The 18,893-nt window shown below is 38.0% G+C and overlaps 1 protein-coding gene across 2 annotated transcripts; it reads right to left on the reverse strand.

Moving 5' to 3' along the window:
- Positions 1-1,517: 1,517 nt before the first annotated feature.
- preb (prolactin regulatory element binding) lies at positions 1,518-14,718 on the reverse strand. Of its 2 annotated transcripts, none has more exons than XM_040118257.1 (10): positions 14,273-14,513; positions 11,469-11,628; positions 10,661-10,859; positions 8,788-9,041; positions 7,160-7,240; positions 6,918-7,045; positions 6,647-6,820; positions 3,139-3,211; positions 2,877-3,036; positions 1,518-2,776 (listed from the first exon to the last, which is right to left on the reverse strand). In XM_040118257.1, exons 2-10 carry the CDS (start codon positions 11,601-11,603, stop codon positions 2,682-2,684), a joined length of 1,299 nt encoding a protein of 432 aa, XP_039974191.1. In that variant the 5' UTR covers positions 11,604-11,628; positions 14,273-14,513; the 3' UTR covers positions 1,518-2,681. The 2 variants fall into 2 exon arrangements, with proteins under 2 accessions (XP_039974191.1, XP_039974190.1); XM_040118256.1 differs by lacking the exon at positions 14,273-14,513 and adding an exon at positions 14,521-14,718 and having other exon boundaries at positions 1,536-2,776.
- Positions 14,719-18,893: the final 4,175 nt, after the last annotated feature.

Here is an 18,893-nt window from a genome sequence, read left to right on the forward strand (position 1 = left end):
GTCAGTTCTTGAAGAACAGACATGAAGACCTTACAGCTGTACCTGTTGGAAAGATTTTGTACCAAAGTCAGTCCAAAGAAAATATGCAGGGCTGCTACCAGTGACTTTGTTAAACTCTAAGTATGCAGGGACACAGAGTGAATTCTATACTAACCTTCATTGTGGTTAGGATTGTTTTCATTATTATGAAAAGAAACAACCATGACTCAATTCAACATGTATTAAAGACAGACAGCCGGTTTCCATCATGTCTGTTTTCTTCAAACTACAAAAAAGGGGTTCTAACACTCAAACAATGCATTCTGGTAAGTCTGTTAATATGCTAGTTTTGTTTCTTTAAAAAATTCATTTATTGAATGAAGAATTTTCAAAGGTTAATTCATTCAACTCATCACTTTACGTCACAAGATCTCAATTCAGAACAACTCGTGTTTATAAGTTCTAAAGTCTGAAAATTAAAACTAGACATTCTAATTTGAATTAACTTGAAATTAACAAAACTTACATGTTTACATTAAGTGGACTAGAAAATATTAGTTGATTCCACTAAATTCATGTATGATATTTTATAGTGTGAGTTGTTTGTTTTTTTAAAAAACATTTACTATACACCTTCAGTAGGAACCAGTGGGCTTGGACCAACACATTATTGGTTTTGTTTTTTTTCTGGCATTTGTTCACAGTAACAAAATATATAGTATTGCCAGCCTTATCCTTGGTTTTCATTTGAATTTTCTTTTAATTTTTGACTCCACTATGTGGTCACATGTAAAGGTTCACAGCAGGCTGAACACTTGTTATATGTCATAAAAATGGAAGTAGAGAGAAAAAAGTGCAGTAGTGAGGTCCAGGGATATGCAAATGTTAGGTGAAATCTGTGAAAGTGCAATGGTTGCCAGTTTCATATTGGATAATATGAAGTTCCACCTTACTGAAAAGTAGTTGTTCAGGAGAGCATCCTATCCAAGAATACAACCAATGGTCAACCAACTATCTGTTCCTTAATGAACGTGAGCTAATTCTTTCAATATAACAATTGGAAATCTCATGTTCAGTTTCACACTCTGACGTCATGGACTCGCAGTACTAAATGTCAAAGTGTAATTTGTTACACAAAGCTTTTCTGTACTAAGTGTCTGGTTAGGGAAACTATTACAGTAGGTGCCATCTGGATAAAAATCTATGACCTGATGTAAATAACAGGAAAGATTTGGAGGAGAAAGATGTTGACTAAAACATTTAGTTCTGACCAAGTACTTTGGTGTAATTGTGTTAAAAAGGAGGGTTGTTCTGTTTGTTATGTTTGAGGGTTTTTCTGATTATATGGAATGTTTTGAGAACACAGGCTGTTTGAAGTTTTGCTGTTTGAGTTACCTATTCCCAAACTGGGCTTTTTGTTTCTAAAAATGTATCCAAAAAATGAAGACCTGTATGGCTGGATTTTTATATAGGCTCTGTATGTGCCACCAATTTTGGGATATATAATAAATCAAGTACAAAGCACTAAGTAGCAGCTTTAAGGTCATTGCATTGTGCCTCTGTAACATGACTGTGTTAAGCCTTTTAATGGAAAGTGGAAGGATATATCGCGTTAGCTGTGAAGGGGTGCCCTGGTCACCAGAGAGATTAAGAGAGCTCAAGAAGCATATAGGGAGGCCAAATGTTTTTTTAAACTACCTTTCTTATTAATATTTTATTTCTTCCATCATTTCACAAAGTTAGTTACAATAATATAGGAATCATTTTAAAAATCCGTTCACATTTTTGAACATATGCTGGGCAGTATATTTGCAGTCAGAATTTTTATATTAAATTAAACATGGCAATGTCTTCATAAAAGAAGCAAATATCCAGCTTTCTTTGTGGTAAAAATAACATTTTCATTAAGTTTACAGAATCTCTGCTTCTTGTATGCTTATACCAAATTTACCCACATCTCTTTGTTGTAATGATATCAAATGATTTTCCATTTGTGGAGAATGCAGCAACTTTGTTTAGAAATGTTTACTTAACACTGGGCAACCCTAAATATGGGCACAGTAAATCAAAATAAATCATGCAGCCATATGTTCAAAAATTCAATGCACTTTGGCATGTGGAACACTTAATCTTCACTGGCAGCCCTTTACTTCAGGACTTTGAACGTCTAGTCTCTGCTGCCCACTAGTGGATAAATTGGAAAAACAAATAAAAAGCAAGCAAAGCAGTTATTTAAAGCGAACGACTAATTCAAAGTGTGTAAAGACAAAACAATCAGACACATTATGTGCCAATCATTTATACATTTTTACATTGTTCCTTAAATATGTCAATAAAAAGACCCCATCCTTAAACATTCATGAACCCAAGTCCTTCAACTCTCAAACATGAATCCAAAAAAGATTAAGGGTTAATTGATAGATATCAAAACAGTTAAAATCTCAGTCTGCCCTGGTTTGACTCCACTGGGTTTACAGGTCTGAGAGGAACAACCCTGAGAAAGAGCTGAGGGGGGACGATGTCAGGGTGTCATAAAAGCTGTTCAGAGTCAGCACTGCAGCTGCAAGAGCCTTCACAGGCTCAGCTGGTAGTTGTCATACAGCACTGGGATGTCTGGATGTTGGACTGAGGACTGCTGATGTTGACAGTGGCAAAATAAGGTATGTGAAATTGTGTCCAAGCTTCATCAACCCTTGCATGTTTTAAATAAATCCTGGAAAGATGTACTGTAGGAGGATGATGACTCCCACTAGTATGAGGCCACAGAAGAACACCACCAGCCAGATAGGAAAGGACCCTGGAAGAAATGCAAAACAAAGAGACAAAAGATAAAGTGAGAGGGTCTGAGGTTATGACACAGTCTTAGTGTGTTCACTGGATGATGATGCAGGACTTACTTCTGTTGGGGAGAGCATGTACTTGACAGCGGCTGTCCACAGCTACACTCAACATGGCTGTTTCATTATTCCCTTTGATATTTTTGCCTTTCAGCAAGTCAGGCAGGAAGGCCAGGTCTGTCACAACAATACCATGGGACTCCTGTACATAATAGAGCTTCTACACAAACAAACAGTAAGAGCAAATTACCATCATACAGCAGGGCTGCTTGGTTGATTTATGCATCTGTTAGTTTGAGATGTGTGTCTACAATCTCTTTACCTGCAGGGAGAAAGCGATGTAGATAGATACTGATCCTGTTACAGTTCCAACACCAAGAAATGTTCCAGAGTCACTGTCAAAGACAAATCAACATCTTAAGCTATGAGAAATAAACAGTTGATCCTAAACAGTCTGATTAACCTTTCCAAACCAAATGAGCTATGCTAAAGTACTTTTAAGACAACAATGTATATGTGATCACTTTTTCTCTACTGTCCAACTTAAACAGGCTTCAGAAAGAACCTACTTTTTTTTACTTGCCTGGACAGGTGAACACTGTACAATACAAATCTAGTCGCCCTTAACAGTCTACACCAGTGGTTTGCACAATCACTTATGCACAAAGGCTTACAACTTACATTACTAGCAACCATTTCACAATCCATGCAAGTGGCACTGTAATCTTTAAACTTGTTTTCCTTCCTTCCAGGGGCCTGCTGGTTTCAGTTCTTCTTAGCCCACAATCAAAATCAACTCGCAGAGAGTTGAAAACTGCTCAACATCCATCAAAATGAAACAGTTCCGCAATGCTTTTCATTAAAGTTATGTAATTTTAGAGTTTTAATAGTGTTAAAATTGTGGTGGTGCATTCACATGCTAATGTGAAGGTCTGATGCAGTTTCTCCATTCAGCTGCCACACAGAATTGTATTTAGAAGATGTGATGTTAGGAAAGTCAACAGGGGACACGAACAATTATCAGACATGAATGCTGCAAAAACTAGTCATAAGTTTTAAAGTTATTTTTTTACCTCAGATGTGCATTCTCATTGGATGATCAGAACTGGATAGTGTGCATACCATTTAAATAAAAAGTAGTTACTAAAGAAGTAACTCTATAAAGTAGTGACATTTTCACAAGAAAATGTCACACGGCGATATGATGAGGAAAGAACTTCACTTTCTACAGAAATGTTGTATTGTATCAGTTTGAGCCAGTGTATACTGAGAAAGAAATGGTGCTAAGGCAGAAAGATACAGGAAAGGGCAAGAAAAGGGGAGAGTGCTGCCTTATCTTCAGATCAACCAGAACGCTAGCCTCTGAACCAATAGACGGCAGACAATGCATGTCAGCTGATAAAGGAAAAAGAAATAGTAGTGAAGTGACTTGTTAATTTTCCTCTGTAAAATGTCCTGCCAAGTAGATTCAGTTGCAAATTTAAGGGAACCTTATCAAAAATATATATGTATGTTATACCTCAAATTCCAGAATGTATGGGTCAGACATGCCTGTCCAATCACAACTACTCTTAGGCAAGATATCTGCTCTGCTGACCAAACCAACACAGAAGGAATGTATTTCTCCACCATGGAACTTAATTATAAAATAATTACAAAAACTAGATGAAGTAAGGTAAGGTTATTTAGCTTAAACATGCAAAACCACTGGTATGGTCCTTTGATTATAAAACCATAATACTTTCTTAGGAGTAACTGAATCTGTACAAGAGAGTAAAAAAAAAAAAAAAAAAAAACAAAACTGTCATGTGCTAATAGTCAGCGCTGAATGCTTGTCAGATTCTTGGGCTTAATAATTTTTTAATAATACATTTTCTGTTTTAAACCAAGGATTTGTTTACATAAAACTGGGTTTTATTCAAGCTCTAAGTTTTTGAATGACAGTTTGTGTTCAGACATTATGCATCTGCATAAAAGGGGTTACATATGAAAAAGTGTAAACACTCCGTTTAAGAATAAGTTGGATTTTTTTTTTTTTATTATTGTCAATAAATCCCAGCAGTGCATTCATCCACATTTGTGGTTACTCACTTGAGTATTTGGGGCAGCAGGACAGTATATGGGGGGCTGAGTCAAATAAACTACTGTGTGTGTGTTCGTGGTGATGAAGGAATATGTATTCCAGTTCAACAGTGTGGCTCAATTGTTTCTAAACAACAATGAATCTCCATGACACAGAGTCACAGTCACAGGTTGTCATTTCTTATTTTGATCTTTGCCAGTCTCATTACGACAGGTCTTATGTAATATGAGCAGGCCTGAGGGCAGACACAGAGATTGAGAGTGTAGACAGAGTATGGTTGCTTGAGAGTGGTGTGTTACAGATGAATACACAGAGCAAGGCTTTTGTGGAGACCATGATGGACAATGAATGATGAACCTCATCCTTGTAGGATTTTTGGTGGTTGCTGTCTGTGTGTATTTAGAAACCTAAATCAACTGAAGCCAACCGAGGTCAGTGCACATTTGTCCAAACAAGAGGCGGACCTGAGTGGAGTTGGCCCAGCCATGTGATTAGGTGGAGGACCCTGTGTGGAACGAGTGAAGCGACTGTGGAAAGCTAGCTCAGCTCACCTGCAACAGATAAAGCAGGATTTGTTACTCTGTACGAACTGCTTGTCAGATGGCTGGTCAGCATCACAAGCCCGTTTCCCCTACACCTTCTGATGGTGAATAGGGAGTGTCTGTGTTGACCATTTTCTGTAACTTTCCAAAATAGACAATCCAACATTCACACCCACTTAACGCCATGATTGGTCAGTTGTGTGGAGGTGAGAGAGGAACCTCTCTTTAGCTCTCTTTCTTCAGTTGTTACAACTATTTGTGGCATTTTTCATGTGAACAACTGACTGCAACACTAACAATGTCTCCCAGGAGAGACTGTGTGAAACTATACGCCTAACTATGCGTTATCCCCGTTTTTAAAAAATATTGCATCTCCCTCCTCTCCATCATGGCTGGCTTTTCACTCCGTCCTCCAGTGCAGCTGTACGTAACAACTATAAACATATTTGATTTCCGACATGGTCGGACACCACATCTTAAGAAATATTTCTGAGAGACCGTAAACTAGCCCTAAGCCCTGTATCCTTTTCCTGAGTGGCATTCAGATAGGCTGTGGCCTGTTTGTGGCTGATGCATCCATAAGGTTCTATTGTAAATAAATCTCCTAGGCCTAAAACAAATATTTTTAACAATGCTATCTGTGGTGTGACACAGAGGAACAAGATATATCAAGCTTTGGATACACACACATACGTGTTAGTAGACATTCAGTGTTGGTTTGGCTGTGCACATGAGAATTCTTGACAAGAAGAAACATAGAAAATACTGTATCATCAGACTTATTCTGATTAAAAAAAAAAAAAAAAAAAAACCCAGTACTGTTTTGGTATCATAACCAAAAGTTACTGGACTGACACCAGAGTTTATGTATATATGAAACCGGCAGTAACATTGCAAATACAGTTAGGTATTTCTCCATTAGAGCCACTTGACCTGATGATAATCATCAAGTAGGGACTTTACCAACATATAGGCCGAGAGATACTGGCTACTTAATAAGAAAGTGTAGTTTATAGTGGCATCCAATTCGGCTGATCAGAAAATTACACAACACTAGAAAAAAGGAAGTACATGGCAAGTAATGAGACACTGAGAGCAAGCAGCCTGACTGACCGTGGGGCATAGGGTGTGTCAGGTCATCATTGTGTTTCTCTCAGCATCCATGGTTAACGGTTAACATATTATATTATGAACTTATCAGTTACCTGACAGCCAGACTGGAGATGACCTCAGTACCACAGGAAGCTGTCAACATAGGCAGGAAGCTCTTGCCGTCCCACTTGGTGAGGTAGCAAGGAGGAGGTCTTCTGTCTCTTTTATGGGGGATCTGGACTGTGTAAAGCCTCAGGGCTTCTTTGTGGTCCTCTACCTTTCCAAACCTGAAACACATGAAAATACAACGATGGATAGTACTGTTACATCATCGACATGGATATGATGAGGTGAAAAGCTGGGGTGCTCTTTCACAGAATAAACCTGCAAGCCATGTATCGATAAGTCTTCTCAGCCATTTGAGGCAGGGTTTCATGCCATTTAAGACCCATAGCCAATTGGTTGCCACTCCATACACTGCAGGCAAAGTCCCGGCCAACAGTCACCAGGTGCTGCATGAGAACACAACACAACATACCGATCATTACTAATGAATCAGTACACAGTATTTGTCATTATTTAGAGCCCACATTAAATATCCACACCCAAAGGTGTAAGTGTTTTACCTTGTTCCCTGGACTCATATCCAAGTCTTCAATTTCCCCTTCATGTGCTTTCAAGTCAAACTTCTTCTTCAGGGATGGAAACTGTACAAGAATCAAGAACAATCAATCAAGGTAAAAACAAAAGTGCATATGTTCTATTACATACACTTGCTTATTAAGGTAAACAACAACATCAAAACATATTAGAATGATCAAGATAAATCATCTTTGTATTTTTGCAGTTTCCCCCATCATTCCTTTTGGTTATGATTTTGTTCACCAGTTACAAGACTGATTTCTGAAATAACAAAACAACATCTTTACAGCGCAGTCCAACAAACCTTAACAAATTCCTCTTTACCTCAAAACACATAATTCTCCAGTATAGTATAGTCAGTTCAATAGTAGGTCAGTTAGTCTGCAAAAGGTAATGGGATACGTACAAAGGTTTTTTCAATACATTTAGTGTCTACCTTCATTTTACTCCCTAATAGCGCCTATGGACAGGTGGACTTGTTTAAAACTTTCTGAGGGCTTATGTTGATATCTTTTGTACTCTATTGTTGAACTGTCTAACACAGTCCTCATTTCCCCAGAACTCATTAATGAAGTTCTTTAGTAAAATAAAATGAAATTTAATCAATAGGACAGAGGGCCAAAATGATGAAAATAAGAGAAAATTGTTAAATTTCCTTTTCTGCATGATCGTTGGTGGTAGACATCGCACTTTTCAGAAACAGTCACCATTCTAGGATTTTCATCTACAACAATCAAAAAATGATCTAATAATGAACTAGAATGGCACTCAGTAGAGTGCATACCTCCACCAAGACCAAATATTGACAAGAACGTTAAAAAAATGCCCTATCTTGCAATGTTAAGGTAAGCAATAAAAAATTCCTGGAGCCACCCCTATCACTGGATCCGCACCAAAATTTACTGGGTTCTTCCCTGGCTCATGCTCCATCCTTCGGCTAAGTTTGGTGCAAATCAGTTTGGAACTTTTTGTGTTACCCTGTTGAAAAACGAACACAACCTTCTGGGTGGAAATAAAAATAAAACATGCAGGACTGATAAAAGAGGAAAATGCCCAGGTTTCTACAATCCAAAAGATAGTCCAAAAGTCTACAATTAATGGCTGAGTTGTGTGCAAAAGGCCATTTCTGGACAGCCAAATGGGAACTCATCAACTTCAACTCTAACATTTAAGTGAATGAGCTACAGCAGCAAAGATAATGTTCCACCCTAACAGTTGAAAAGTCACAGAATTTTTACAACTGAAAATTTATAACCAGCTCATTTGTATTGGTAAATTATCTCAACTATCAATTAATAATCAAAAAGGGTTACTAATGGATTTATCACCTTATCATTTCAGCAATACGTGGGGCTTTGGTAGGGTTAAATTAGTTTAAGGAATGCTGTACTATCATAAAACTGCAGGACAGACCACAATAAGGAGCATTTCCACCATCTGGCTCACATGCCAACATCCACTTTATATCCATACTCAAGTTCAAAAGTATAGTCCTCACCTCCCAAATGAATCAGACTAACACAGTACATGCTCCGAAACCTGAATGCACCACTCAGATGTGGCAGGTGTGGAAATACTCTTAAAGTGAAAAATACAACTAAACAATGTTTACCTCCCAGACCCGTACGTGTCCGTCTGTGCCTCCTGTCAGCAGAAGGCTCAGGTCAGGACTGAACCTGACCACCTTCTGGAGTGGGTCCTGAGGGTTCAGGTCTGACTGCACTTCTGCCAAACCAGTCACAGAGATGTGAGTTGTCTCATCCTTCAAATCTGACATATCTCCAGAGGCTGCAGCTCCATACCGTCCACCTTTGTCTCCTTTCCCAGCTCGTCGCCTGGCACTACCCTGCTGCACACTGTTCCCTACTGCACAGACACCACAAAGTTTTACTGGATTAAAAAGAAGCCTGATTGGGAAAGACACAGGGGTTTGTGAACTAAGACAAGTTTAGATGTATAGTATATGTATATGAATAAAGGTGATATCTGCCTTTTCTTACAGCCCATGTTTTGAATCATTACGCATCTGTTGTACAACCAATTGTTGCATCAATTTGGGGCTATGGGAAGCAGATAAGGCCAAATTTTAGTCAGATTCTACATTTGTGAAATTTGGTGCACTTTTGCTTAATCGAAGTTTCAGAAAGGGATGTACAATACTGACATTTTGTGAACTTCTGATAACCTATAACTTCTATAATACTGTTACGGATACTCTTCATTTCAGCTACTTACTTTTCCCTAATTAAGCTGTAACTGTAACATTTGGTACAGAAGTTGATGTCTAAAAACACTACTTCATCAGTGCCTGTCCTATGTTGGTACTTAATACAGCATTACTAGTGTCCAAAGTCACTAAAGAAGACTACAAAATCCTCAACTTAAATGTAGAAAAAAATGTAGCATTTAATCAGGAGCCTGTGTCGTGAAGGCCCTGTGGAAAATAAAAGGATCATCCGCATATTTTTCCATACACAGGGTACACTACTGAACATGATGAAAATGCCAACCATATTTGAAAAGGTCAATGTAACAATTATCAGTCTTAACCGTACTAATTTTGTGGACAATATTCCTACAGCTTCTCTAGTAAGTGTGATTATATTGTACAGTAAATACTATTTTACAACAATGAATATCAATTTTTTACTATGGCAATAATGTAATTTTTCTAATGCTGTTTAATATAATTAGATACTCTATTAATAATTCCGATGATAACACACATGACTTAAAACTGAACATTCTCTGCTCATAGCCTGTAAAATGGAAACCATCTGATAAGGAGCCTCATAATAGCAGTTCTTCAGATCACTGATGTTAGGCTCAGTGAAGCCAGGTAACACAAAGACAGCCAGACTGAGTCAGAAACGCTCTGTGATATAGGCCCCTGGTTTGAAATTTTAAACATTTTTATTACCTCCACCAAGGAGGTTATGTTTTCACCCATGACTGTTTGTTAGTTTGTTTATTTGGCAGCTGGATGGTGCATGGGTAACGGAATCCATTACATTTTGGTGCAGATACAGTTAAAGAGGCAGAGTCAGGACTTTTTAATCAATCACTTTCCTTAACATTGCACACACTCACTTAACATTTCACCTTGACGGAGGTATGCATTCAACTGAGTGCTATTCTAGTTGTGAAATTTGTTTTCTTCAGCCGGTAGATCTCTGAAAGTTTCCCTGTGAGATGCTGGATGTCATACCACTGCCTTCAAGTGAAAACACATTTTTGTAGAAATGTAAAGAGAGAGAATACTCCCCTTCATCATCAGTACATTTAGAAATTAACTTAATCTATTCTGAACTGGCTAGTTTCTGCACATCTTTAAAAAAACATGTCATTATGGCTAAGTAAATGGAAATTTACACATATGTACTTGCAATCAACAAATGAGTCAGCCACATATCAATAAGTGCAATATATGCAGCATATGTTTTTGTGACAGCAGATATACTTCAGTCTGTAGTAGTAATTCTCACCATCTTTAGCAGGAGCTTTGCCTCCTTCTTTCTGCGTGCACTGTTGAAACCTCATCAGACAACAGGTCCCATCCTGTCCTGCAGCGATTACACCATCACCTACAGCCAAGTTCATGGTGGCACGTGTGTCAGTATCATGAGAGTGAAGGAGGCTGGCACAGTACTGTTGTTCTCCAACCAGCTGTAGATCCAGGAAGTGCTGAAACACACAGTCATGAGGCAACTGGTTTACACACTCACAACGTCTGGGTTCCAGATTTCCATTCATACACACAGACTGAACATGTTCTAGTGCTGACACTGCAAGTTGACCAACTTTAAATGTTTCTTTTACAATAAACATGCAGTGTGTAAAAGTATTATAATGTATTCTGCTGTATTCTACGGTGGCTCTGAAAGGTAAATACACTACAGCTTAAGAAAACACATGTGAAATCAAAAAACACAAGCAAAGAGAGTGAAGACATCTAAATATAGAAACACACTGGAAAAACAGAAAACACAACCAAATGCATGCAATGCAAGCAAATGCACACAACCCTACCAAGTACACAAAAGACATCCAAATACATGAAAGGCAACGTAATTCATGCAAATACCAAAAACACAGAAAAAAACTGAATTCACACAACACAACCACATACAGAATGAAGTGAAGCTGTTTTCTTCATGTTTTTGTGTTTTGTCTATGTGTGTGTGCGTGTGTGTGTGTGTTAAGTTTTAATGTGTTGCAGAGCTCTCACAGCCACCGTAGTGTTGTATTAAAACAACAGTTTAATCACTAAAATACCTGATCCTCAGTACTTACCACAGCATTCTTTATGCCTGTCTTGGAGGCCCCTCCTCCTCCTGCTGTGATCACTAGCCCTGTTTTAGGGTCCACTTTAATGGAGTACAAGGGAAAGGGGGCTCTGTACAGATCTGGGACCCTCCTCTTCCCCATAAAGCTGCTGTATTCAAGCCCACCTCTGGAAAACAGAGAGTGTTAGTTTATCTTTGACATCCTCTATCATCCATCCACTGGGTTTGCAGGGAGGTTGCTTCTCCCCTAAAACAGCTATGTTTAGGCGTGTTGTTTGAAGGCCTTGGAGCAAGTTTAAATACACAGCTATTCAGTTGGGTTGACAAAATCAAATAAGGTGGATTCCAACAGTAGGCTTTTAGCAGAAAGAAACTTTTTGCAACGTTTTGACCATACCGTGACTGGATTCCTGTCACTTTTAAATACCGCATATACCCATAACATGGATGTAATGATTGCATAGTCCTATAACTGTTTTCATACATGTTTCATATCCAGTGTCCAGTCATTATTAATCCCACCAATCTCACTTAAAGGAAATATAATGGTAATGATACGTCTACAAACTAATCGATGATGCGGAGTTTGTGTAATATCAACTTTTAAATACTAGCAATGCACATCTGTTTTGGGGCTAAAGCGCTGCATATCCAAAAACACTCAGAAAATACTACTGGGGGCAGGGTTTGTGTATTTGGGAATTTCAAAAACAGATTATTACCACTACAAAGCTGTGCAGTGTAAAGATACAAAATGAGTAGATTAATCAATTACATCATCTAAAGACAAAAAATAAATCCGCTATTCTGAATACACTCATTATATATATATAATATTATATATATATAATATACACACATTACATATACACACACACACACACACACAAACATTACATACATACACACACACACACACACACATTACATACATACACGCGCACACTGAAAAAACACTGAAAAAACAAAAACTAAAAACCAAACTAACCTATCAGACAAATGGCAGAAATTTAAAGAGTGCATGAATCAACAATTTGGTACATTCTTAAAAAGAAGGAATACACTGGCGAGCTCAGCAACACAAAAGGCCTGGAAGACCTGGAAGACAATAAAGTGATGATTGCAGAATTCTTTTTTCGGTGAAGAAAAACCCTTTCCCAACATCTAGCCAGGTCAGGAGCACTCTGGAAGATAGGTATCATTGTCAAAGTCTCCAATCAAGAGACACCTTCATGAATGTAAATACAGAGGATGTACTAAAAGGTGCATACCACTGGTAACACTCAAAAACAGAAAAGCCAGACTAGACTTTGCAAGAAAACATCTAAAAAAGCCTGCCCAGTTCAGGAACAAGATACTTTGGACAGATGAAACCAACATCAACTTGTACCAGAATGATGGGAAGACAAGAGTATGGAGAAGGAAAGGAACAGCTTATGATCCAAAGCATACCTCATCATTTGTCAAACCTGGTGGAGGCAGTATTATGGCACTTGGCATGTATGGTTGCCAATGGAACTGGGTCACTTGTGTTTATCGATGATGTGACTACTGATAGAAGTAGCAGGATGAATTCTGAAGTGTATAGGGCTATAATATCTGCTGAGATTCAGCCAAATGCTGCAAAACTGATAGGACGATACTTCACAGTACAGATAATAACCCAAAACACATTGTGAAAGCAACTCAAGAGCTTCTAATGGCAAAGAAGTGGAATATTCAATGGCCAAGTCATTCAACTGACCTTAACCCATTTGAGCATGCTTTTCACTTACCCAAGACAAAACTGAGGGCAGAAAGACCCATAAACCTGGCCTTCCATATATTAAAAGTAATCCATATATTTGTAATTATGTTGGTTTGTCCAATTACTGTTTGAGCCTCGGTAAATGAGGGACTATTTATAAAAAGTAATTCCTAAACGGTTAATGCAATATTTTTGTTAACCCGATAAATGTACGAAGACGTCTTAGTCATGTGTTATTTGTGACGCTCAAGTCGACTTTGTGACTGACTTCTCTTCGAAAGATGCTCGACATGCACAGGAGGTTGAAATAAATACTTTCTGGATTTGGATTAAGATTTTGTTTGACAATCATTCTATAACACATAATATACAAGGACAACTTCCAGTGTGCATAATTATAAAAATAAATATAATCCAAATGTTCCAATAAAGTAATACAGGAGTTGGAGATCTTTCAGAAAAAGACTGAGCAAATTTGGAAAATGGTAGGCAAGTGCAGTACATTGACAGAACTTGAGAGGGACAACGATTCTACATAATTTTAAATCGGTTATTATGCAAATATAACTTTCAGGATGCATATAAAAAGTACTCTATAAGTCTGTTACGGGATTATATTATATTCAATAACATTTGATTTTTTTGTAAATCTGGTTGGTTTGTGGTTGAGGTGCAACTTGCACGTCATTTCAACCCATTTCACACAAGAAGTTATGCCATAGACCCGCCATAAACCCAAGGCTGGATGACACAGTCCCAAATAAGCCAACAGAACCTTCATGAAGGTGGGACTATTGTGTTGCACTATATTGTTTTTTGCTTGGTGTACCTAATACAAAGGCAACTGAATGTATATTTCCAGCACTACCCCAACGATATTCTAACACCATCTATGTGAAGTAAATCGCTGCGCAAGCCTCAGTTACTGAAAACAGCATGTAAGAAAATTTCAGCATGAGGTGACAAAGCCTCTGAGCCTGTCTTACGGCTGAAATGATAAGCGTGATTATGATTTGATAAGCAGCCGTGGTTTTCACAGTCTCCTCAGTTTAACCAGCACAAACCGTGAGATGGACGGCTGAGTCAGTGATTGCTGGATGTCCAGTCTTTCCTCTTTCTTCTGCTCCACGACCACCACGGGATACACAAGAATAAAAACCTTTCTGTATTCCGCAGAAATCTGAGTAAACGTCAGTGTTAAACTCAAACCGCTAAATGCAGATATGTCCGTATCTTTTAGCTAGCTGTAAAAGCTACAGTTAGCACTACAGCCTGCTAGCTCTTGCCGGTGATTTCATTAGAAATCCCCTACCTGTGCCACTTTTCCGGTTAGTCTTGCTTTGCTGTTTTATCAGACGGCTAAGTACTATCTCAGCTGTTTTCGTAGTGAGCTGTCAATGACAAAGGCTTATGATGAAGAGGAAGAGCTATAAACTGTCAGCTAAACACAGCCAACAGCCACTTCCCTGCCTACACGTCAGCAACGTCTGGTGACGTACCTTGCGTTCTGACGTCAGGGCAAGAACGTTGTTTGTTTGTTGCTGTTGTTGTTTTAACCACACGATAAAAGAAAACTAAGAAAAATGTCTGTGTAGGCCATCATTTTATTATTACTGTTGTTGTCATTGCTGTTGCTTCTGTTGTATCTGCCAAGAACTCTTAAGAGTTCAGCACTAATCAAGGTATCTTGGGGACAAATATGACAATTAGTCCCCTGTTGATCCAAAGAACTCTCAAGAACATTTACTTTCCAACCCTCTATAACAATGTTTTACTGGATATATTTGGGGTGAATCAAAAATTAAACTTCTTACGAAAAGTATTTAGTGTACAGCCATTCAACCATATAACTATATCTGCCAGTTTAATTATCAATACAGAGGTGACAAAAAATATAGTTTCCAACCAAATTTAACATTTGAGCACTTGTCTAGAACACCAATTTTGCCGAAATTCCCCTTACTTCCATTTACAGCTGTCAAACTTCCCCAGACTCGTTATCATAAAGCACTATTTGTTCCTGACGTATCTGACAAATTCATACAAGAACACTAAAGTCGTGGGTAAAACACACAGACCACAAGACAACCACATTGTAATAACCGGTGACTCTGTTTCAAAATCATTTGACACACCTTCATTTTCACATGCACATCTCTCATCATTATCAGATAGCTGCCTTACCATGCTCAGTAGCATGGTAATATATATAGTTACAAGGGTTTGTGTCATCTATCATCTTTAAGTGCTACACAGACAGATCGTATTTAAGAAAGTCGTCTCCATATTCAGAGTGCTCCTATCAAATTTTTTAAAGAATGTAGTTAAGGCAGGTAAAGGGTACAGTGATAACAAGTAATGTTGCCAAAACTGTGAGAAATTAAAATTTGACAATACATTGCTGTGACATAATCTTTCTATAATATTACTAATATTAAAGAGTTGACTAAAACAGGATTTGAAAATAAAATCTTTTAAAATAGCCAAATAATAGACAAACTAACATTACAATAACACTGCAGTTGGTAGTTTAATGGTAAAATCTGAGAATTGTATGGTATCTTGTCAGAAAGTTATGTTACTTCTTTTGTATCTTTGTTACATTTATGAGTTACTGTAGTAAATTCTGAAGCTCAACTTATGCATGAACATGTACAAGAAGTCCTTAAAGTGCTCAGAAAAAACTGACAGTTGGGCCATCTGCTGGAAATGATCATGTGATATAATCAAATGCTCCAAACAGCTACTACATGGGCCATAAAGTGAGATTATTCTTTCATCTGCTATTTCCCAGGTCAAGAATGAACTATGAGTCCCAAATGGTTTGAAATGGTCTTGTATATGCAATAGAATACATTTTTCATTTATGTAGAAGTCAGATAAAGTTACCATAAAGTCTGAGGGCGTTATGTTTTGATTCACAAACAGTCTTTACAAATCCTTCAGCAATTTAAAGCCTTTTAAAATATTTTAAACACAGTAACAATTGGCTTAGTAAATTTACAGAAATGATGACTTTTTTTTAGAAATTTGTATGTACTGCATTTAAAATAAACTTTGTGAAATTTAAAGACACTTAAACATGTTTTTTGAGCTGTAAACTAAATGATATGACTGTACTGTGATGAAAACCATTGTGCTCTTGTTGATGTTGACATTTCTTTCCAAAGTTAAAAGAAATCGGCATTTCATGGGTTGAAAATGGCTCAACAGGCCATCTACTGTTTTAATACATGCATCCTTAGTATTTTTCAATTTTGGCACACTGGTTTGGAGTTGTGGTTTTGACGGCCGTAGAAGCACCACCGGAAAGCATTCTTTCCCTTCAGACTGTCAGATGATTCTGCAATGGTTCCAGATGGCAGCAGGTCTTTCGCTAGCAACATGCTGCTATGTACATTTGCAATCTGCATTTTTCATGAGATTGCTATTCTAACTACATGCTCAGCTCTGAGAGCTCCAGCTTCGGGCATTACTGGGGGCGGAGCCAACAGCTCAAATTGATACGGCTCAGGAAAACCATCGGTCCACCACTCTAATGTCCACTTCAGGGGATTCTGAAGGGGAAAAGACCTCCACCTCAAAATACCCCTCTAACATAGGTGCCTTGCGGTCTCTGAGCAACTCCTGCATTCACACATTCCACGCCCCGTCTCAGCCCCTTTGCCCACTTTTTAGCATTTTTCAAAATTATGGTGTGGTTGGAGTTACACTGATCAGGTGTGTCCAGTGTGACTAGATATTTTTCATATTGCAGCCTCTTTTAATTGATCACAGCAGAGTCATTACATCTGAATGTGATAATCTGAGTTATCATCTATTCTCATCTTTGCGCTAACAAACGCTCCTTTACCTCCCTCTGCAAAATGATCAGCTAATTGATTCAAAGCATATCTGGTGTGAGAGAAATGAAGAGTTGATTCTCTGTCATTCATTTTTATAACATTACTTTTAGTCTTTGTGCCATGGGAAAATATCAAATAATTCCAAGTCAAAAGGTTGAAGTCCAAGTGAAGCCACAAGTCATTGGTGTTGAAGTCAAAGTCAAGTCGAGTCTTTTTTGATCTTTTCAAGTCAAGTCTGAAGTCATCAGATTAGTGACTGAGTCTGACTTGAATCCTCTGTCTTTCTGACCTCTGTTCACAAGTACAAAAATGACAGAAGGTATTTTCAGCTCATCATTGGTAAAAAGACTGCACGTACATAGCACGTTTTTACCCTAGTGGTTTACAGAGCGTTTTACAATTTTGCCTCTCATTCACAGATTCACATACACTCCGATGGCAACATAGTTGCCATGCAAGGTACTGGCCTGCACATTCGGAGCAACTTAGGGTTCAGTGTCTTACCAGAGAACACTCGGACATGTGGACAGAAGAAGGAGATTGAACCGCCAACACAGAGGTTAGTGGATGAACTGCTGTACCACATGAGCCACAGCTGCCCATTCACTCTAATTTGGTTATACACCAATTAGCCACAACCAGCCACAATATCAAAACCAGTTACAGTTACAGCAACAGTGAAACCAAGTGGGTGTCTAAAGTGGAAAAAACAGCAATAACAATGACAACAAAGGAAGTAGAACAAAGCAAAACAAAAGAAAAAAAACAATTTGCTTGGACGTCACCACTTCCTGGGCTGTTATTGCTCTTTGCTTTTGATCAACACTTCATCAAGTTAAATTTGAGGTGTGACTGATTGCTTAGCATGTTTCTGTACAGTCTGAGTTATTCTCCAGTGGCTGTTTCCAGACTTAAACCTTGTAGTGAATGAGCTTGAAAGCTGATGTGGCTGCACAATGCTACAAAACACTAACAGTACATTCATGTGTCCACGTGGAACCCATCTGACACCAGCTCCTGTCAATGACACCACACTGCCAGTAGCCCTGTATTGATTGTTCCACTGAAACCCTGTTGTAAACCTCTGATCATGATGCAGATTGTTGTCCATCGACCAGAAACATTTCATCAACATCATCACCCAGTTACAGTGTCCCAAACTGACTGTCAAGGTCACATTGCAAAACTAGAGACACACACTTGCCTCATGATGTGCTTGTGGATTAAGAGACCATACGACATGATAGGAACATGTCACATTCAGTCTGGGGGGTCATGTTGAATAAACCTTTGTTTTAGACATTTTAGACTACAGAGAATTGCCAGGCTTGTGGATGCATCATCAGTAATTGATTTACCTTTGGATTCCCCTAACAATGTTACTGTGGGAGATGGTTTACCACAGAGAGCAGCCTGCACTGTAATTAATAAACTGTATGCTTAACATGAGGAGCCAGGACCACTGATGGTAGAGGCAGATTATGTGTTGGAATAAAGTATGCTGCATCATTTGACATCTGACAGATTAGACAATTTTGTGTTTGAGGAGATAATTGCTGTAATAGTTTTAACAATATTTAAAAAAAATTTTTTTCATTTATTTATTAATAAGTCTTTTATTGTCTTGCAAATGCTGACATACACCGATCAGCCACTATATTAACCAGTTACCGGTTTTAATGTTTTAGCTGAATGGTGTATAGAAACTCTGTATATATATATATATATATATATATATATATATATATATATATATATATATATATATATATATATATATATATATATACACACACACACACACACACACACACACACAAACACACACACAGACTTATAT

Source organism: Xiphias gladius, chromosome 22 (assembly GCF_016859285.1).
Source record: "Xiphias gladius isolate SHS-SW01 ecotype Sanya breed wild chromosome 22, ASM1685928v1, whole genome shotgun sequence".
NCBI lineage: Eukaryota > Metazoa > Chordata > Actinopteri > Istiophoriformes > Xiphiidae > Xiphias > Xiphias gladius.

Bases quoted from the DNA above. Each gene is read 5' to 3' on its own strand.
- preb (XM_040118257.1), bottom strand. From the start codon at position 11,603: ATGGGGAAGAGGAGGGTCCCAGATCTGTACAGAGCCCCCTTTCCCTTG. The intron at 9,042-10,660 runs GTGAGAATTACT...GTGTCTGTGCAG, and splicing joins CAAAGCTCCTGCTAAAGATG to TAGGGAACAGTGTGCAGCAG. The intron at 7,241-8,787 runs GTAAACATTGTT...ATTCTTGTACAG, and splicing joins GACACGTACGGGTCTGGGAG to TTTCCATCCCTGAAGAAGAA.